This window comes from Myripristis murdjan, chromosome 5 (assembly GCF_902150065.1).
Source record: "Myripristis murdjan chromosome 5, fMyrMur1.1, whole genome shotgun sequence".
Lineage (NCBI taxonomy): Eukaryota > Metazoa > Chordata > Actinopteri > Holocentriformes > Holocentridae > Myripristis > Myripristis murdjan.
Window position 1 is genome coordinate 2,735,135 of NC_043984.1, and position 22,601 is coordinate 2,757,735.

Sequence of the window (22,601 nt, forward strand, 5' to 3'; positions counted from 1 at the left end):
ATGTATTTTTGCTGAATGGGTATGGGACTGAATGTATGTCTGAATAATCTATGTTCATAATTTCACAGGCTCTTTTAATGCCTGGAATTGAAGCAGGGTTGCTTTGTACCTTATGTGCAAGTCCACTTACTTTACCATAATAATGCATGTTTAATCTTTATTTCTTTCTTTATTTTTGTCATCCTTTGTATGTGTCGATCGAGTATTACAGTGTGCTCGAGCTACAAATCAGGCAAATTGCTTTTCAGTTCTGTTTGAACTTGTTCCATGTTCCATGTGTTGGCCAGTGACCGACACATGGAACATGTGTTCAGAAAGGAGAATATTTCTTGACTCCTTGGTTTTCTATCTCAGTGTACCGTAAGTGTTTCCTTCATTTTCTCCTGCCAAATGGGTGTCAAGTCATAGTTAATCAAATGTAGATACAGTGGATAACTCTGAGATTGGACTCGAAGCCCTTCTCCTTAGTACTTATACCTCCTTACCTTATTGCTATTCATACAACCCTGCTCTTACATTTTTGAACATACTGGTCAACATAAGAAGTAGAAGGCAAGTCATGAGACAAAACATGAGCCCAAAAAATGAAACATTAAAAAAAAAAAAAAAATCATATCAAACAATTATACCAACATTTTTTGTTTATTTGTTTCTGCAGATTTCTAGAACCCTCAAGTTACTGCTGCTTTTCTGCTCATAGCAGAAAAAGTTAATTTTGTGTCAAAGGAGTTGTTGAAAATGAAAGAGCATAATTAATGAGTGAAGCACCCTTCGTAAGCAACTCCGCTTCTATGATTAGAGCAAGTGATATCCAGTTCGTATAAATGTCACTTCATGAATTAATATACAGCTTAACTAATGGATTGCAAAGGGAGGAGTTGGTGTTGTGACTTGAGCATACTCTGAGATATCAATATATCTATTCTGACATCTTGGATTTGGGGATTTTTTTTTTCAACTTACTTATGTACTTTTTGCTTGTTTTCCCTACCTAATTCTTCATTTATGTGAAGATTAACCCTCATGTCAGCATGCCATGCTTTATATTATAATGCATTTAAGGGAGACTCAGTGGAAAACACACAGCAAGTCTGTGTTTAGTACATCAACATCCATCCTGAGAGTGTGGTCTCAAATAAGGTTGAAGTCTTAATGTGAATGAGCTCTATATCCTTTTCTACGAAGTGTGTCACACCATCTTTCCCTGGGTTGATTCGAGGTCATTTTATATATGTACTGAGCCTCTTTTACTTACAGTGTGAGCTGCCACCAGATTCTGTCTGCTTTACATGTCAGAAGTGTATTTGCAATAGGACCAATAGAACCTGTTTTTATTTACTGGTGTCTCCTTTGTGAACTAGAAATGTTGAATAGGCTTGTCATATAACTGCAATGCAGGCAACAGAATCCCTGTCTTCCTGGGTCTCAGAGGCTGTCTTGAGCACAGGGCAGGCCCAAAGAGCGCAGAGCAACATTCGCAATGCAATACTGCCGACCCGCTGCTTCAGTAACGGTTCCTCTTTAGTCATATTGTGAACATAGCCACCGTACAGAGCATCCAAAGAAGTGAACCCCGCCCTTCACCTCCTCAGCCACCCCCCCGCCCCTCCACTTACCTGACAACACTGACAAGGGAAACGCTTGAACTTGTTTCTTGACCCTTCTTTTTGTCTTGTTGTAGATGTGTGTGTGTGTGTCAATAGTTGTGCCTTTTTGTGAACTGCATGATTTATTTCTTTACAAAATCCATGTTTTCCAGCAAAAAAAAGAGAGAAAAGACTCAGAAACTTGTACTCATATATCACTCTATGTAGACCTGCGGCCCTCAAGGGAACCAGAGTATGGAATGTCGCCAAGACATGTCTATATGTTATTGAAAAAGTAATCATGGGAAATAAAGGTCTTTTAAGTACCTTTGTCTTGTGTGATTTGTAAATGTGGGGAGGGGGTGCTTTGCCATTTATGGTCAGTTGGTGGCACTGTATACAACACCAGCATGAAGCTGAGAAACTGTGTTGCTGTGTTGAAGAGCACATGCTCACAACTCACAACTTTGATGATCTGCGACAGCAAAACATGGGCGACAAATTAATAAAGGAACATATCTGCAGAGTGATGAATCAGCACGCAGCATGCAGGTTAGCATCACTACAAGCTGTGATGATGCATGTGTAGCATTTGCATAGCAAAACTGCCAGCATAAAGTATTAAGAGCCTTTTGGAGTGCTTCTTCTTCAAATCATTCAAAAAACACAATATTCAGTGTCATTATATTCCCCTCTAAAAAGGGGAATTCAAACTGGTTTCTCACTATCAGACAGGAAATGAGTCTGGCAAGGATCCTTTTTTCATTAAACTGTAAAAGTGAGGTTATAAAAGCAACATATTAAAACTTGGGAGATGGGAGCCAGAGGAGTAATGAGGGGTGATGTGGAGTTTCAAAAAGACATATATAAGATACATGAAAAAAAAAAAAAAAAAAAAACATTTTTCTTTTTCTTTTTGTCTGCCATGCCTGCCATGACATTAATGTGAAATTCCACTCGTAATTACTCCTATAGTTATACAAGGTTTAATCAGTATTTACTTCAGTTATAACTTCCCCAAAGCTTTATGAGCCCAAGTGTCAAGCATGTAATTTATGATGTCATTATGAGACAAAAGGCTTAGTCACTGACACTGACGAATTAAATGGATAAATCATATTTTTCTGTAGTGCTAACCAAATATGAAGCAAAATAAGTTGCTTCTTCCACTATGTGCATTTTTTTTCTTTTTTCTTTTTTCTTTTTTTTTTTTTTTTACCACTTTCTGTACATTGAAATTTATATATGGCAAGTCATGGGAACATACATGTCATACTTAAGAAAGTAAAACTTCTTGCAGAAATCATGTGTCTAAACCTGATTCTTCATTTTAAAAAGAAAAAAAAAAAGAACATTAAGTGAGCAGCTCAGTGTTATGACATACAGCCTGTGCCATTATAATGACAGATCCTCAGAGCCTGATGACTTAGAGTGGGTGCACTTGAACATCATATCCTGTTTACAATAACAGCTCTCACCCAGTTTATGGAAAAACTAACAAGAAACCTTGAATATAGCCAGAATGCTGCAGCCCATCCATCATCTCTCATCCTTGCTAGTTTGCAGCTTTTTCAGGGTCTGCATAAGCTGAGTTTCCATAGCAATGCCTGCAAATTTTTTCATTCATGTGTTTTTGATCTGGTGATAACTGGCTTTTCTGAATAAGACATCAATGAAAGCTGTATTTTTACTATCACCTATTGAAAGCACTAGCTCGTTTATTTTATCAATTGCTGAATTTTAATCAAATGCATTTCTGCCACTGTTACTGTCTGAAAGATTTGGGCACATTTTTCTCTGTATGTTGGTTGGCTGGTCCATAAAATCTTTCCCACCCTTTGGTGGCCACAGTTTTTGCTCTTGGAGGATGCTATTTTGTATGGAGGTTAAGTGTGTGTGAAGGTGTGTGTTTGTGTTCATGCCAACTAGCAAAAAGTGGGTGTGGCAGCGGGAGTGGCCTGTGACAAAGAGAGGCATAACTTCTAAACGGTTTCACATAGCACGGCCAAACTGTGTAGGAGGACACACACGTACACACACAGATAGCCACACCCCCTTTCATGACTCATTGACTGATTGCTTTAGGCCCTTGTGAGAGGCATCACTGGACTAAGCACAGGTCCTGTTGCAGTGCTGTGGGCCCTGCTGTCTCGCTCTGCTGCTCCATCACTTCATTGGTCCACAGAAATCTATCTGTTCTCACTCGTTAATTTGTAGTGATTAGATAGGTAATTGAACAAATCACTCATTCACCAACAGTGGCATGATTATCACTGCCTTCATCACCATCATCATCACTATCACCATCAACAACAGCTGCAGCACCAGTTTGGCCATTTTTAGCTTTATGAAAAAAATTATTTGCTACATTACAGACTGAACTGTCCGATGTTACAGAAACAACTGTGTATGTACATTCTTTCTCATGAGTGGATTTACACTTTTGATGACTGATCAATTATGACGACAAAATAAGACAAAAATATATACATTCAATATATGCATTCATCACACCATTGTGCAACACTTTGTCTTGAATGCATATATTGAATGTATATATTTTTGCCGTTCTGTGTATATTTTGTTGCATTGAAGGTAATATATTTTCATACATGTCTTTTTATTTACATTTTTGTTCTTATTTCCCCTTGTCTTTTGTAATGGAGCCTCCCAGCCACAGGATTTCACACAACCGTACTTGTCTAACTGGAGTGACGATAAAACATGCTGAATCTTGACTCTTGAATAAAAAGGTCTAAATATGCCTTCTGTTTTCCCTTGTCCTCCCATCTTGCTCCTCCTGCTTCCTGTCTCACTTGGACAGTTTGCTGATGACCCGGATTAAAGCTCCATTCTCGTCCTTCAGTCTCTGGTTCTCCATCTTGAGCTCTGCCTTCACCTGAGGAGAGAGCAGCACACAAGTCGCTCACAGCCGAGGCGACAGAGACAACAACATGCCGGCTCTAGCCTGAGGGGCCCATTTCCCCAGCAACACTGAAACACTCAAAACACTGATAGGGGCATATTTACGCTTAATAGTGAATGGAAATGACATAACCTTAGTGAACCCATTTAGCATGATTTTTCAATAAAAATTCATCCATCTTATCAGCCTATTTCTGAGGCCCAGTAGATTTTCCCAACTTTCCTAAAAGAAATATTTGTGTTTTGGAACGCATGGACTCAGCAACATCAGCCCTCATGCCTCCCTTGTCCCTCGCAGAGGACCGATTCATAAACATGAGTGTGCTGTGTGCAGTTTACCGACATCACATCACATTATTACAGGTTATTACAGTTCAGATTTTTCAAACAGTTATTCCTTGCTGCAGTTTTGTGCAATATTGTCAATTAATATGTCCCTCTAAGGCACCGCATGCTTATTTTCGCTTTTCATGTGATTCCTGATTGGGAAAAATCTATAAACTACAAATGTAACCAAAGGGGGGAAAAAAACTATGTGCTTGTCACTGAAATTATGAAACATATTTACAAAATTAAAATATAATTATTTTATTTTAATTTTATTTATTTTGTTTTATTTATTGGAGATGCCCTCTAAACTTATTGACTGAAGCTTCTTTATTTCCCCTACCTTTGTTCCCGTAGGAAAAAAAAAAAAGCTCATTTGAGTCTGATGCAGTTAAACGAATGATGAGAATGAAACAGTCTCTCGTACACACACTTACATCACTGACACACACACATTAATCAGTCTGGCCCATCTAAATGCATGTTCCAGTGTGCCCCTCTATTTTCAGATCAGTGTTGCATGTTTGCTGAGAACTCCCATTCCCAGATAACAAGAGCTTGTTGTTTGTATCCTTCTGAGCGAAACACAGCAGACGTTTGTGAATGTAAGGCTACCGATGAATGCTGATGGCGTATTCACTCCAGCATCAACGTGCTTACACATTCCACGGGCACTGGAGCATGACGGTGACAAATGATGTCATCTAAAATTACCTCAGACAGAGAAGCCCACTTAACACTAACGCCACGGCACCAAGTCCCACACACACTTTTCCAGTGCATGTCCGGCGGCCATTGTTGTATTCAGACTGACTCGTTCATTACTTTCGTCAGAGGATACTGGCTTACCTTTTTGCAGGGCTGGCTCCCAAGCCAGATTGTTTAAAGGGGAGTGATAACTGGTTGCTACGGAGCTTCTTTAAAAGTCAGTATATGGTGGTGTGTTTAAAAAAAAAGGCATATCGGCTAGTAAAACATTTAACCAGTAAAGATTAGAGTGAAATTATAATACATTTGAATTACCTTTAATTCCTCTTCCATATCTGATATCCTCTTCTCTAGACCCCGTCTTTCCTACAAAGATTTCAATATGAAAGATGATTCAGATTAATGACAACATGTAACTGTGCTACGTACATATGGGAGGAAAAATCTGCATAATCCTTTAAACTTACTATCTGAAAATATTTCTTTAAACTTGTTTTATTTAATGACTTTTGATTATTTTTTCTGACCTCCCTGATGACTCTTGCTTCGATTTCTTATTTCCAACCTAGCTTTTATTGTGATTGTGTGCTTTTTCAATTATTTGTATAATGCTAGGGTAAATGTATCTATATATTTTTTTTATATGTTTTATATATTTCTTATTTACCTTTTTCTCAGTCTCCAGCATGTTGGAGCTACAATCAGCTGTTCTTCCTTTACGCTGAAATGAAAGGTGATCATGAGAACAATGACAGCTGTCTTGACACTGCTGATAATGAATGTGAACTTTTCCTAACAGTGAGCACATGTGTCTGATGTGAAATCTTCAATACAGCGGCAAGTACATGCAAGAATACAGAAGAGGCTCATCGGTATTCCTGCAGCTACAGCTTCCTTGTTTTGCCGCTATGATTTCATGTCACATATCTTCCAGGATACCATTGTAAGAATATGTGGAGCTCATTTCAGTGGCAGTTAAAAAAAATAAAAATAAAAATAAAAATAAAAATTCAGAATGATATAATTCTAAAACCCCATATGAAATAATCACATGTGAAATAAATCACATGGTTTTGGAACACAAGTGATTTACAACCACATGTGATTTTTTTATTCCACATGGGATGTGCTGTTTTCACATGTGAAAGCTCGAGTACAGATGAGAAGAAGCCAGTCACATGTGAAAGTGTGGAATTCACATGTGAGAATGCAAATTTCACAGGTGATTTCATGTGACGTGTTTTCACACAGAAATTATTGTCCATAAGAAGAATCCAGTCACATGTGACACTGTGGATTCATGTGAAGATGTAAATCTCACATGTGATTTCATGTGGAATGTGTTGTTTTCACATATTAAAATCATAGTTCACATGTGAAGAAACTAGTCACGTGTTAATGTGGAATTCACATGTGTATTCATGTTGTTTTCACACGTGGAAATTCTACTTCAGAAGCCAATCGCATGTGAAAATGCTAATTCCACCTGACTTTGAGTGATCAATTTTCTTTTCACATGTGGAAATTTGGAAACTGAAAATCTGATGTCAAAACTGAAAATCACATGAAAAGCAAATCAAGTGAAAAATTAAACTTCACATGTGACATTATTTTCTTTTCACATGTGGAAATCTTAGCTAACATGTGAATAATGCCACACACATGTGAAAATGATAAATTCACAGGTGAAATTCGAATTTTCCACATGTGAAAAGGCACATTTCACATATGACATTTTCATAAGGGACGGGAACTTCAGCTGTTGTTCAGTTTTCTAAACCTCTTCAGCAAACATTTGTTCCTCCTTCACACTCATGAATCAGGACTGGGGACATGAACTGGGGACAGCGAGGACAGTGAGGACAGTGAAGACATCGAGGACAGCGAGGAGAGTGAGGAGAGTGTTGGTGAAGTACCTGTGCTCTCTCCAGCTGCACCTGAACCACCGCCAGCTCCTGTTTACTGGTCTCCAGTCTGGACCTGAGCCTTTCATTGGTGGTCAGCGCCTCTTCATACATCTGCAAAATACATATTAAATATATACAGAACAGCAAAGAAGAGGCATTCTATCTATCTATCTATCTATCTGTTTTAACAATTCCATTTCAGTTTGTAATCCATGATTTTAATTTCAAATGAAAAATAATTACTTAAACATTATTTATTGATTATTTAAAACATTACTTATATATATAAAAAAGGCAATGTTTAGGTGAATCGCTAACAATTTTCTACATTTCACAGCCATTAAGATTAAAGCCAGAGTAACTGCAGATTGATGTAGTTGACATGGAAGAATTTATAACTCACTAACAAAAGCATTACATGCCAACAGGAAACAAATTCAAAATAGTTTATTTTATGGTGGAGAACCGAGATGATGTATTGTAGATCTGGAGGGAGGGATGAGGGATGAGGTTCAAGGGTTTATGGATGAAAGGTCGAGGGGTGAAGGATGAGGGGATAAACGGATGGAGGGATGTGGGAAAGGGTCAAGAGATGAGGGGATGAGGGGATAAGGGGATGAGGGTCAAAGGGTTATGGATGAAGGGTCGAAGGTTAAGGGATGCAGAGATGGAGGTTCAAAGTTTCAAGGGTTGAGGGAAGGATAAGGGTCGAGAGCAGACGGATGGAAGAGGATGATGACTGGCTGATGTGGAGCGGAGGCTGGGAAACTGATGATGCAATGAATGAAGCCTTGCATTTGTATCTCTACACAGCAGCACATGAGTGAACAGTGAAAGAAGTGTCGACACAAACCATGTGATGAATCATGATGGCAAAGAACTAGCATTAAATCAGCGTCTGCAGCCTCTGAAAAGCCACCATGCAGCAGGCTACGTCACCTACCTTCTTGTAGTCATTGCATGCCGAGTCCTCCTCCGCCTTTTTCCGTGCCGACAGTCTGTTCTCCCTCCTCGAGATGTACGACTCTGTGTGGCCCACTGTTCTGTCTTTGGAAATGTCAGAAGATCCAGACGAGTTCAGCCTGCAGAGATAAAGGAGTAATGAGCCAGCTGTTCATGGCTCTGCTATAGCGCGTTTAGTTTCACTTATGTATGCAATAGCATTGTTGCTATAGAGGGTAACTGATTCCTGCTTAAAAAACAAAAACAAAAACAAAAACTAATTTTATTAATGTTTCATCACATAACAGTAGCCTATAACGTATTTTTGTCTCTTTAACAGGTGAAATGAATTAGAGGAAACTTACCTAGACAGCCTGTCATGCTGAAATAGAAGAGAGATGTTTTAAATGAACATGATGGTATTGTAATAACAAGCCAATTTTTACAGTAACAACATACCATGGAACATTACATCTAATAAGAATGGTGTCACAGTACTGGTAGTATGACTTGAATGTAAAATTTTAAAGTCATTTAGTCTCATACTTTAAAATCTTGTATTTTCTTAAAAACCAATGAGAATTTTTTTGGGGGGGGTTGTAGTTCCAGATCCTGTTCAAGGCCATGATTTGTTATGAAAGCCATGTATTTTATAACATGCTCTTCACTGATCAACCCTGTCTCCTAAAAATCGCGTTCCCATACAACTAAACTGTATTCTTTCTGATGGATCGCAAATATGTCTCTTATCAACATATCTTGTATATCATAGCACTGTGGCCTTTTCATTACCTTTACCCACCAAAACTACTTGTTTAAGGCTAGAAAAAAGTCAAGTTTAGGCATAAAAACCACTTGGTTGAGGTTATGTAACATTTGCAACAAACAAAGACCACTGTCACTTTGTGCTGGACTCAAACTTGGGTCGTCTGGGTGAAAATCAGTTATGTGACCCATCCGCCAGGCCAGCTGCATCCTAGCATGGACCTCAGACTAAGAGGTTCTGGTGATATGTTGCAAACAAACATAATCCATGACAAAATATGTTCCCTTCATAATGTAATTGAGAATGCACTTTAGTTGTATGAGAGTGTAATTCTTAGGAGACTGGGCTCTAATCCTACCATACTGGACAAAGTGTTGGGGTGTAGATTAATAGTCAACATGAAGGTAACTATTCCATAGACAGGGGTCTCTCATGCAGCTCTCCAGGCAGTCAGAGCTCAGTGATTCTGTGAAGCCATATTGCAGTGAGCTGAGCACCAAAGCAAGTTAAAGAAGGACAGAGGAAACGGTCCCCTGAATAAACTGAGCAGCACAGATAGCTAAACACATCCAAAAAAGGTAATAACTCTGGCAGCAGCCTAACAGTTTGATGGTTAGTGTCTGCTAAAGTTGGACTGGTCAAGAGTACACTGAGAGATTTTCAAGGGGGGAGAGCAGGTTTGGAGTTTATTTTTAATGAAAACAGTTACAGCATCAGTGATAGCCAACTTATAACTATGGATTGCATAAACCACAAAAGAAAAACATACTCCAGTGCTTGACTTACTGTGAAGGACAAAGCTTTGGTTTCTATATTACAATAACAGTAAGGCTAATATAAATCCCATTGGAATATGCAGATATTTATACACAGCAGAGAGACATCTTGCTCTTGCTATACATCCTCTGTGACCCTGCGATCTGGGCCAGTTCCCTCCATCCTTAACTTCCTCTCTCACAAGCTACCAGTCAGCCTGATACTTCTTTCAAACCCAGCTGACTTTCCATGTGGCTAGGGAAGCATGACAGACAATTAGGGCCCCAGCCCCCGAAACTGGCAAATATTTAGCTTTTTACGTCATGGCATGGCATTGTGTTCCCAAGATGAAGATGATACATGATACATTTTAATTCAGAATCAGAATTATTTTCATTTATTTATTCATTCTTCGAGTTTCATCATGTTAATCTTAAGTAATCCCAGTGTTAAAGAATGATAGAGATTGGTAAGAGAAGCAAAGCAATGCAAAGCAAACTGTGTTTATATGGCAGATCTCGTTCCAGATGGAAGCACAGTGTGTTTCACAGACCACGGTATTTGCAGCCACAAAACTATGTGGATACTGCACAAAATAAAACATTACACAATTAAAACAAACACAAAGATAATAATTGTGAGTTAAAACCATTAAGAAGTAGGAATAGAAAATAATTAAATTATTAAATAAAAAATAATGTAACGAAATAGAGTTATTAAGACCAGTAACCAACCAGTACAAAGTAATAAGACATGTAAAACTGTTAAAAAAGTTGGAATAAAATAAAAGTAGATATAATAAGAGAGTAAAAATAATAATTATGAGTATTAACTGACCAATAATAAATAGCACATGTGAGCTAAAAACCATAAAAAAAACCATAAAAAATGAAAAAAAAAGAAAAAAAGAAAAAAAAAGTCCAGCAAACCAGACTATATTGAAATGTGCAGCTAAAAAGATTGTTTAGTAAAACTGTATTTGAAAGATGAGCATGCCTACCATCGCAAGTTTATGACAGGGAAAGAAGAGCTTAAAGGAGCAGTTTACCCAAAATAAACACACAAAAAGATGTTTTCACCATTAGCCCTAGTCACAGCGCACATAGTGTCATGTGTGATTTGTTGTGGTTTCCACTCTGCTGTGGTTTCCTGTGTATCAGTGAGTACAAGTTAGAGGTGGGTGGACACAGTTTGCTGGTAAATTGTACAGTTTTGATAGTTTTAGCTCCATTAAACAATAACCATCCAGCTCCATCATACTGCGGTGACGGCAGACGGGAGATTGCAGCAGACTTAAAACTTCACCAAATCATACACCAAGTAGGCAGCATATGCGCTCATTACACTTCCTTATTTTACACAAAGACATTTACTGAAACCTTTTCCAGAGACAACCACAGAAAATAAAACAAATAAGGCACTAGAAGATTTGGTGGTGATTTTTAAAATAAAATAAAAAAAATAATAATACAGATTGAAAGTGTGATTCTGCAAATAAGGAGAGATGGGGCCTAACACCACAGATGTTCTGTGTAAACACAGTGAAATGTCTCTCCTCAGACATTTACAAGAGCATGGGATCCTCACCAGACACTATACCAACTAGCTCAGGACTCTCTCTGGACACTTGGATCTGTTTGGTAAATGGTCATTAATAACATGTGCGGGCTCTGGTTTAGATTAAAGGACACGACATGTAAATAGACGTTGATGGAAGCGTAGGATGTCGTGACTGCGTTCCGTGTCTGTGTGTGTCTCCATCACTAAGCTGTCCTGCAGCCTCGCTCCATCCCATGAGGAACGTCCTGTCTCCTGACCAGCTCTTCGCAAGTGGAAAATGTGAGCTTCCCTCAGGACTAGCAGAGGGGTAAACATCCATAAATACTGCATCTGTTCCCACAAACCAGTCGTAAGCGCTACATCCCTCCTTCTCTTCCTCTCTGCTCTCTGTCATCCCGTCTTCCTACCCCTCTCAAATGGATTCTTGGCTTAAAGTAAACAGATAAGACAAACTGCTCATTACAACTTCTTCTTCATTTTCCTGTTTTGCTTTCCCTGGCTCAAGTACAGCAACATGCATTTCACTGTTAATAGCATTTAACACGGGCGTCTCAAAGCTATGAGAGACAACATTTTGATAATCTAATCCATCAACACTTTCTATAGAAGTGTAAAGATTTATCTTTGGTTGTATATACAGCGGAAAGATGTCTTAAATTAGCATGGAAATTGTTTGCTGGGAAAAAGTCACACTGATAACATGGAAAAAAAGCCATGTTCCATCTGAATTTTTTTTTTTTTTTTGGTATATGACTAACTGTGGGGGAAAAGTTCCAAAATAAATGAAGGAAAGCTACTATTGTCTGCCTGTGAAAAGAAATCTTTTTATACTTTATCATTCAAAATAACCATAGACTTTGTAAAGCATATTAGAGGGCAATAGATATGATTTAGCAGGGTTCCAACCACCCTCTAACGCAGGCAGCATTAGTGCCACACTCTCCACATTGAGCTGCACAATACACAGAGGTTCATTTCAAATGCTGCAGTAGGGAGTCAGTATTGCAGATTTCAATTACTATGTGTGGCTTGTCCAGAAGTTCTACAGCAGACAAACACTGTAGCACTTATGGCCCATAGCAGAGAAGTTTGTTTGACAACGGCTGAAATTCAAAGTCAGTGTTTGCTTATGTCAGCCGTGGCATTTCCTTTGGCTAAACACACATTGAAAAGATTTAAGATAATCAGCTCACCCTGAGGCTCTTGGTGGTGGCACTGGGTGAAGTTGGAGTGGAGTCAGAGAGGGACTTTCTAGTGCGCAGCTGATCCTTGTTGTGAGAAAGTAGAGATGACATCGCTGAAGCTGCTGGTCACTCAGCGGAGACGTGATGTGGTCCAAAGTATCTTCAGAATGTGTCAGTGTAGCTGACAATCCCTCCGTGTAGAAATCTGCAAAGATGTTGAGAGATTTATTTACCATCCGACAAAACAGGCTTCAGATGTGCCCATAGTTGAGGGTGAGCCACTGAAGTGTGATCCTCATACGATGGCGAGATATTGCATATCTGATGAGAGTGGAAGAATAGCACAAGTGTGAGAGTTGTGGAGGAAGTGGCGGGACTAGGGAGTAGGCGGGCTGTAGAGTACATGTGGACACAAGGATTTGACAGCAGCATTGTTCACCACAGATCCCGAGAGACGATGGTCATTCAACAAAAATGGAAACATTAAGGCACAACACCATCAGTCCCAATCCCACTTCACTTTGTACTTTTTCTGTTCCTGTCTTTTTCTTTCTGTCATTGTCATTTTCTTCCTCTTTTTCTTAAAAAATGGCCGTGTCCTTCACAATGTTGGGGATTAACTAGTTACATGTAACTAGCTGAAAAGAGAAACAAGTTACATGTAATTGCATTACAAAATAAGTGTCATGGTAATCTGATACATTTAAATTGCAGTTACTAATCAAAATTGGTGATTACAAAAGGGTTATATCTGAATATATTATTTTTTGGTAAAACCTTATTTGTAGGATATAACATCTGTATTCAAAAAGTAATCACATGGAATTAATTAGTTATATTACTTTGATGAAGTAATTAAAATAGCTGCATTACTTATTGCATTTTATGAGGTAACTAGTAATCTGGAACCTATTACATTTCAAAAGTAACCTTCCCAGCACTGGGCCTTGATGTCAACCCAGAATTTTAGGCGGTCAGTTAAAATAGTGTGGTCCACTGTGACAAAGGCTACAAACCAGAGAAAGAAAGACAGAAAGAAAAAAAAAGAGAGAAAGAAAGGAAATCTCATGTCAGTGCTCTGGGGTGGCCTCAGTATAATGACTAGGCAGTGGTGGATAACAGAGTGTGTCACACTGAATAGAAAAATTATTATTTTGGCAATTGTTAGGTATAACAATAAAGTCACACTGGGATCTTTAACTGCCCTCTGATAATTGTTCATGTGGTTTTTCAAGATGTCACAAAATGCAAAATGGCCTTGTCATTGGTATTTGGCTCTGTGATCCTCTGTATTTATGGCTCAAGTGTTCCTATTGGACCATGGCTGTGTTTTTGCATTATTTATACAGGGAACAAGGGAGTGCAGAACAGTCTGCAGCCAGGTAGTGTTAAACATGAGGAATGAGGTCCTAACTTAATGGCACAGAGCTGCCATAAACGCCTGTGAAGCCTTACTGGTAGATGTGAGGCACAAGTCAGAAACAAGAGTGGACAGGTGTGTGTTGGCTTGGGGAGGGCGAGGTAACACACCACTGAAAACCACAGGCTGGTCAAACACACACATCATTAATGTCAACATTGCTTAATGTAAGACAGCAAGGGTGTGCCCTTAATTATGTGCAAGCACACACACACACACAGATTTAATCACATTAAAAGATTCAGTGACGTTCATGAAATCTTTTGTGAGTGCGCGTGTTGGACCACAAACATGGATTCAAAAACACCAACAACAGGAAATCATTTTCATGATATTTTGACACCAAAAAAATTTTTTTGTTTTGGAATGAAAGAAAGGAAGAGACAGTAGCAAACAGCAGAAAATTACAGTCCAGTGGCTGGGAAAAACATGTTGGCTTTTTACGTTTCTGCAAACCGAGATTTTTCAAGTTTTGAGTCATAGTAAACTGAGCAAAAACACCATTTTAGAAGGTAGGTGGTGGATGGCACAGTTAATGTGTACTAGCTACATTAGCACATTTTATCTAACGTTTTGTAACTTTTGCCGTGACCTGTTCCTAACCTTAACCAAGTCGTTTTGGTGGCTAATGAAGCAAACGGCAGTGGCTAAAGTAGCTAATGAGCTAACATTCGCATTCATGTGAATGTTAGCAGTCATGTGACACAGGCTCCACAACATTTGCTGTGAGTTTCAGTGTTGATATACTGCATGTTTCTGCAGCAGAAATGGTAACATTTCAACATATTGGTTTGCGGACATATGAAATTTTATTCTGGCAAGTGGGTTGTAAAGAAAGTAATATTTAAAGTAGTATATATTTGACATCTTGCATTTAACATTATTTTTTTTTATTTAGAATTCTGTTAAATTTTCCAAGTGTTTTACTCTGAAACTTTATTTTATGTGTATTTTGTATGTTTTTTTTTTTTTTTTTTTTTTTTTTTGTGGCAACAATGTAACGTATCTTGTAATATATTCTATCATTTGTTTAAATGATAGAACAGAATAAGAACAGTGGTTATCAGGAGCTCATAAAATAAATCTTTTGGTCTCGCAGGATGATTAAGATGGGAGAAAGAAAAACATCCTCAAAACTGTGATTATTTTTTTCTTATTTTACTGTTTTCTTGTGGAATACTGAGTAGTTTTAAAACTTGAGGCCTCCTCTGACAATTGGACAAATGACACAACCTGAACAAGTGGTCAATCTTCAGGTGGGCTGTCCACCACTCTGCATGTGCAGCCTGTGACAGGGCGTCCCGAACAGGCACTGGTTTGTTTTCAGGGTTCACGGGCCAAAAGGACTGAGAACCTCTGGTATAGAGTGATTTCATGTATTGACAGATAGTTTTTCTTTTTTTACTCCTGTATTGATTGCTATTACATTATTCTGTAATGTGTGAAAGGAAAAGAACAAACTGAAACTAAGACTGAAAGTAAAAATGTTGTCATTATTGCCACACCATCACCACCTGATACTCCAATAAAGATATAAAATCTGTACAGCATATTCCAAATGTTTGGTGGCTAAATGACTAAATTTACCTGTTATATTTTACATTATGTTTTAAAAAAAAAAAAAAAAAAAGTCTAAATTTACCTGTTATATTTACAACACAGACAGAGTTTTTGTGAGTGTGAACATGCTGGCCTGGCGCTTGCTGTTCTAGTGTGTCCCAATTACAAGTTCCATATGCACCCCAGCAGGTATTTCACACATGCACAGTTCAATAATGACTCGCTGAAAAGCCTACAGTCACTTACCTGGCAAAAAAAAAAAAAAAGATGTAGATCCTTTTCAGCACTGCTGCCAGGCATAATGCTCTGCCACTAAACCCCTCGGGAATGCAGTTAAACCCACAGAAAGCAGCGGGGAGGCACACTTCTCCAGAACTCTTATGGAGGTTGACATACTGTTACTGCACCACACATCATCAGTGTATTTTAAGTCAGGAAAATAATGTTTACTGCCCAGGAAATGACTGCCTTGCATTCCCACATGCTCTGTGTCACCCCTACTCCCCATCTGAGACAGCCAGGTACAGCTCTCCATCTGCTTATTTCAGCCATGCATGTCTGAATGTTCAACACATCAGCAAGTACATTTGAATTCAGGAACAAACTCAAACAACAAAATGAATGAAAGTTTCGTATCAAGACATAATTGTTTGGCTAGAAGCTAAATTTGACTTGTTCAAATTGTGACAGCCCACAGCATCTTTGTCTCATCACCTGTTATGGTTAAATTTCTCAGGAGCTCTGTCATTTGAAGCAGAGGTGTTGCTACGCATGATTAATGGTTTCCAAACTAGATTACAGCCATTCAGAGAGTGGAGACAGTTATGGACAGGGCCGCCCACTCTGATTCATCTCAGGTCAGTCATCAAACTTGTACAATTATTGCACAAAAATGTGTGGGAGAAAAATGTTAGAATGCTGTTAGCAGGCCCTGAGGGTAAGGAACCATGGCTAGAGTGAAGCATATAGATTCAGTTGTCTTTGGCTTCCCTGAAATGTCAATCTCTCTCATTGAGGGCCAAAACAAAGAGAAAGAAAGAGCATGATTAGCCAATATCACTGAATGTTGGGCAATAATTGATAATTAGTCACCGTTTGGAGTACAAAAAATGTGCAGTGTATTGTATAGTACCTCATAAGATAAGATACCAACATTTCTGCATCATTATGTCACCACAGCCTTGCTATGGTAAACTGTGGTGCTGGCCTATTGGCACCACCTGGTGGCGAAAGATGTGCTTTAGCCACTAAACATTATATGACTAGAGAGCAGGACAGTATGTACCAGTGGCACCAGCTGTACACATACACTATGTCTGACATGTCCAGTTGCTATGCCACGTAAGGGCTGTAGGTTAGGCCAGGACCATAAATAACTTCACACTGAGAGGCAGCACTTGTGATCTGGTCTTGCAAGTGTTACAAACAGTCTCTGTGATGGCAGAAATGAGCAAGGCAATTTCACATTGTAGTTTACACAAGCATGTTGAAATGTGAAGATTTCTAAATGACTTCAACAAATAATTAAACGATGTAAGATGAATACTTTTTTTATTTATTCATCCAAGTAATGCCATTTACAGTATATTTTTGTACATTTTTATGCATGATTCACATGTATTTTATATAAATCTGTTGAACTGACAGGCTGGCTGACTATTTGCCATTGCAGCCGGGGGAATATAAAAATCTGAGCAACATTTTGCAACAAAAATATGGATATCAATGATGAACCATCTATAATGTTTATCCCTCCGCAGCCCTTTTTGTCCATTCGTTGTCAGCTGTCTTGCTACAGTGCATCATTAACAGGGTTCTCGTCAAATGATGACACATATTTGAAATATATTTCAAACAAAATTTTTCATTTACATTGTTAACATTCATACAGTCTGATTTTGAAACTTAAAAAATTGAAACAGGTGATCTGTGATCAAATCTGCGATCAAAAATCATACGGCCAAGTTTTAAAAGCTATATGTGGTATACCCTCACATCCACGTAAAACAAGCGGCTATGTTGCAGAAAAGCATTTACACCTGCTATAAACCCAAAGCATGCACTGCATGTAGAAAGATTTCCTGACCATTTAAAGAAGATTTCATAATTCCGTGAGTATTCCCTGCTATGGCCGCAATGACAGGAATTCATTAGTCCAGTCTAACTGAGCATAACAATTGCAGTTACTCATCTTCATCCACTAAGACCTCACTATCTAATTCAACTGGTTGCTCATCTACAACCTCACTCTCCAAGGCATCTTCTAACTCTTCCTCTTCCGAAGACTCCTCCAAATCATGTGTCTCTGTGGAGTGCTCTGTGACCTCCTCTTCTCCTGTCTCAGCAACAGCCTCATGCTCCTCACTCAGTCCTGTCATTTCCTTTTCTAGTGGCTGCTCCTCCTGCACAGCATCCTCCTCTACCTGTTGTTCAGCTGCCTTGGGAGCATCTTGCACCTCGGCTTCTTTCTCAGCATTTACAAGCTGCTCCTCCTCATCCTCAGCAGCATCCTCCGCTGTGGCAGAGATGAACTCTTCAGCTGTTGAAACGTCCTTATTGAATTTCACCTCAACAGGCTGGGAGCCAATTTGACCTCCATTCACCAACTGAGATATAAAGATAGATGCTTTATTAGTAGGTTATTCCAAAGGGGAATTCAATAGCCACACCTTGAAACACATTGCACAACACAGCAATACGCTGACAGTAATCTGTTTTAAAACTGTAGTGTCAGACCTGGGTGTGGACATTCTGAAGCTGAGCCTTGATACTGTAGTGAAGGGTCTGTGAAGTGAAAAACTGCTCATCCAGGCTCCTCTGCACCGAGCTGAGCTTTTCTTCCAACCCCAGAGCCCGAGTGGCCTGTGCAGCCTCCACAAACTGCCTGAAATGTGCGCACACACACAGACAGACACATCAGCAACAACACACCTCAGCATGAATAGTCTATTTCCTCTTTGCTAAGTCAGCCAGATAATAATATTGTAAGCTGCAATTCCCACCAGACGAAACAGAGCTCACTTTATTGCAGCAACCTCCTGGTTGTTTGTATAAAGTGCTGCGTTATGAAGATCCAGGGACACTTTTAGCTCGTTCAGCTCAGCGGCTTGTCCCTCTAGCCGTGTATTAAGGGCTTCGACCAACGTGACCTGCTCATCAACTCTGGAGTTTGCACTGGTCACAGCATGAGACAGCCCGGCCACGTTTGCAGCCAGTGCTGAGCTGGAGCTCAACATGGCCTCTAAGCCCCCCTTCAGAGCCTCAAACTCCTCACTCTGGTTCTTGATTATGGCCCGGAGGCTTGCCGTGGATATGGCAGCCTGCTGCATCTCAGTCGATCGCACATCCATCTCGGCACGGAGGGCCCAAATCTGAGAGTGGAGGTCAGTGTGTGTCAGCTTCTCTGATGTTGCCAGGGCAACCTCAGCCTTCTGCTGGGCCAGTTTCTGAGCTTCTTCCAGAGCCAAGATCCTCTCCTCCACCACCAGACCTGCATCCATCTACAGTGAAAATAAACCATGAAAAGAGACAGACAGACGAACAGATAGACAGAGAGATAGATAGATAGAGATTAGGTCTGATGATATAGATGTGACAACACTTTTTACTATAGAGTTAATATAATAGCTGTGAAGTTATTCCAAACTTTAATATGAATTCTTCTTTGAGCAATATGGATATATCTCTCTTATGTATGTCACGTGGGATAGAAGTGTCTGCCAAATGTTAATCGTCACTGTAACTACTAAAGGCTTTAAACAGTAGTGTTTTTTTATATATTGCAACTAAGTAAATATTGATGTGTTTTTCCCTGCATGTTGAGGAAACGTGATCATGAACTTCCACACAGTTTGAGTGCACTAAAAATAACCGCCAGAGTTGCCGCCAGTGTTAAGTTGCCATGAACAAACACACATTTCCGGTCTTGGCTTTCAAAAGATAAAAAAAAAAAAACTTTAACGACAAAAACATTTTTTGCACTGATTTTCAAAGCAATAAATAGGGAATACATGGAAGAAGGTCTTAAGTTACATGAAAATGTACATCCATTTCCCAAAACAGCTGCAAAGTACATATTAATATGTATTATGAGCTTCCGTTTTGTTAAGTGACAAACTGCACACTTTTATTTTGAAGGCAAGATAGCTCCACTTCCTGTATCTTTGTGTCTACGTTACACTTGACGCAAACAGGCCTTACCCACGGAAACGTGCACCACTAGGGGTAAAGCTTGATAAACACACCTGTAACTACGTTCAAGTGAACTAGCTCTTGGTTTAATGTCACATCACTATCTTACACGACAGTGCATAATACAAAAAGGAAACCCATGTCTGGAACAGTAAAATGTACGAAACAGACTGAGACGTAGGGCTGAAGCATTAGCTTACATGTGCATCTCTCCATCCCGCCACCTGCTCCAACTTGGTGATGGTGGTTTGCATGGCTGTGTAAGACTGTGACAGCTGGTCGAGGCTGTACTGTTGTTGTTGGACACAGTACCAGCCCAGCATAGAGCCCACAACTGCCAGGAGAAGGAGCAACAAAGTCGGGAGGACGTGAGAGTTTATCCCACCGGACCGTGGCGCAGACACCGGCGAGTCCAGCAACAGGCAAGTGTCTTCATGCTGCCTGGTCCCACTCTTTGACTTGCGCTTGGCCATGACGAGAGACACGCACCGACCGAGGAGGACTGCCTGAGGGACAGAAACAGCAAAGCGTGCCTGACTCCAAAAGGCACTCAGTTTTCTATTTTGCAAGACCCTAGCTGTGACCTTCTCATTCATTGGACCCCCATAATGCTCAAGACAAGTGTTTGGAAAGGGGGCGTGGCACCATATTACATAACTTGTGCAGCAACTGTCACACACTTTGGTTCATCAATTAACAGTGACAGTGACTGAGCTCCATATATATGAATATCACTCAGCACATACTGCAAAAACTGTCCTTTCAACTTTAACCCATTCATTGAAGCTACATCATACTTTTATTGAGGGAACTATTTAAACCCAATATGCCATTGTTTTATAGCTGCAGCATTATATCAAACAGGAAAATCTAGACATATTTTCTACTTTGCAAAACTCTAGTTATGACCTGCTCATTCAATGGACCCCCATAATACTCAAGGTAAGTTAGGAAAGGGGGCGTGGCACCATATTACATTACTGCTGCAGCAAGTGGCACACACTTTGGTTAATCAGTTAACAGTGACAGTGATTGAGCTGTAATTTGCATCAAGAGGCTTCAAGGTAGAGGCTGCATGTGGAATAGTTAAGTGTTTTTTTAGCCTTAATCACGAGATCTCAGTGGCAGATTTTCAGTCAATCCAAATTTCAAGGTATTTATAAGAAGTTTTATAAGAACACTCTAAGATGTTTTGTATCTATATTTAGAAATAATTTAAGACCAGTAATAATGTATAAGGCTTTGAAGTCCAAACCACAAAGACCCAGAGGCTTTTGTGGAGTACAGAACTGTAACATCAGTGCAGTTGTGTTTTAAAAAATGACACCCTTGGATGCTGTTGCACTGTTATATATCATCGGACTGTGATGTTCAGTGTGTTCCACGAGTTATTTTGCAGCAAGGTGCAGTAATTTAGTTTTTTGGTGGACCCACTTTCTTTCAACCTGCCCCCCTCTTCTTCTACTTCACTCAGTAATTTCATTGATTTCCCAGAATGGCTGTTTACAACGCCCCAGAGAATGTGTAACTGGTTGCATTCAGTTGGAGTGTAGCAACAGCAAATAGTTTTCTGGAAAAAGTAAGAGCCAACCCACCCTTCTTCAACACTCATAATGTACTGTGACTGAATTGCATTATGGTCTGTTGAGGCTAACGTTGATGGAGACATTAGTATCTGAGATGTACCATTGACGTTTTTGGTTGTTAAGTTGTTTTGTAGCCATTAAACTCTATTATTTTTGATAAGACATACTGTTCAGTATGCTTTTGGCCAGCTGTGACAGCTGATCAATGCTTGGCACCATGGCACTGTTATTTTATTTTATATTAACTATAGTTAATTTATGATAACTTTTAATAATATTCAAATGTCTGTGGTCTGATATTGTGTGGAAACGCTCTAATAAAAACATTTAATGTTAAGCTTTTCAGGTATTTTCCAATCAGTTTCTACTCTTGTTTTGCCACAGAATCCTTACTTTTACCGATGAAGGGTGGCCTGAAATGGTTGCATTAGCTTCTGTGAGTTCTCAAATAGGGGTATGTGTGTGTATGGTAATTAAAAAAATATCAGTCATGCATAATTCCTAAATTAATTAGCCTATGCTATAATAAGTTCAATAAAAATGTAAATGTAAGTTTGTTAAACCATATTTTATATTCAGTTTTCCCTTCTGGTTTCCTGAAGGTGTCAGATGTGTGTTTTTCTGATTTCAGTCTGTTCACTATCACTACTAAACTTGTTCACTATGACTTGGAAGCTAGACAAAAATAAGGACTTGGATTCATAGTTGAAAGGTAGCAGTTCAAAACAAAGAGAAAGAAGTGAAAAAGAAGCAAAAACAGCCAAGAAAATATCAAAATATTGTCAGTATTAGGTTCTTGTTTCAGACACTGAGGGAGCTGGATTGGATCTCTAACGCAAGTTTTTTTTTCTACCATTTTTTTGCACTGATTAGGGGGTACTTGGCTGAAAAAATATTTCAAAGGGGATGCATTACTGAAACGGCTCATGCTATACATACAGTACAGGCCAAAAGTTTGGACACACCTTCTCATTCAATGCGTTTTCTTTATTTTCATGACTATTTACATTGTAGATTCTAACTGAAGGAATCAAAACTATGAATGAACACATGTGGAGTTATGTACTTAACAAAAAAAAGGTGAAATAACTGAAAACATGTTTTATATTCTAGTTTCTTCAAAATAGCCACCCTTTGCTCTGATTACTGCTTTGCACACTCTTGGCATTCTCTCGATGAGCTT

At 39.1% G+C, this 22,601-nt stretch overlaps 2 protein-coding genes across 2 annotated transcripts; both read right to left on the bottom strand.

Annotated features, from left to right (window-relative positions):
* Positions 1 to 3,884: 3,884 nt before the first annotated feature.
* LOC115359573 (protein phosphatase 1 regulatory subunit 12B-like) lies at positions 3,885 to 13,048 on the bottom strand. The gene is made up of 7 exons (XM_030052124.1): positions 12,671 to 13,048; positions 8,761 to 8,777; positions 8,397 to 8,535; positions 7,463 to 7,564; positions 6,214 to 6,267; positions 5,862 to 5,912; positions 3,885 to 4,485 (listed from the first exon to the last, which is right to left on the bottom strand). The coding sequence occupies exons 1-7, from the start codon at positions 12,770 to 12,772 to the stop codon at positions 4,399 to 4,401; spliced, it is 552 nt and encodes a 183-aa protein (XP_029907984.1). The 5' UTR covers positions 12,773 to 13,048; the 3' UTR covers positions 3,885 to 4,398.
* A 4,148-nt stretch (positions 13,049 to 17,196) lies between these two features.
* LOC115359606 (protein WEAK CHLOROPLAST MOVEMENT UNDER BLUE LIGHT 1-like) lies at positions 17,197 to 20,447 on the bottom strand. The gene is made up of 4 exons (XM_030052160.1): positions 20,033 to 20,447; positions 18,663 to 19,141; positions 18,378 to 18,525; positions 17,197 to 18,247 (listed from the first exon to the last, which is right to left on the bottom strand). Exons 1-4 carry the CDS (start codon positions 20,426 to 20,428, stop codon positions 17,825 to 17,827), a joined length of 1,446 nt encoding a protein of 481 aa, XP_029908020.1. The 5' UTR covers positions 20,429 to 20,447; the 3' UTR covers positions 17,197 to 17,824.
* Between the last annotated feature and the right edge of the window lie 2,154 nt (positions 20,448 to 22,601).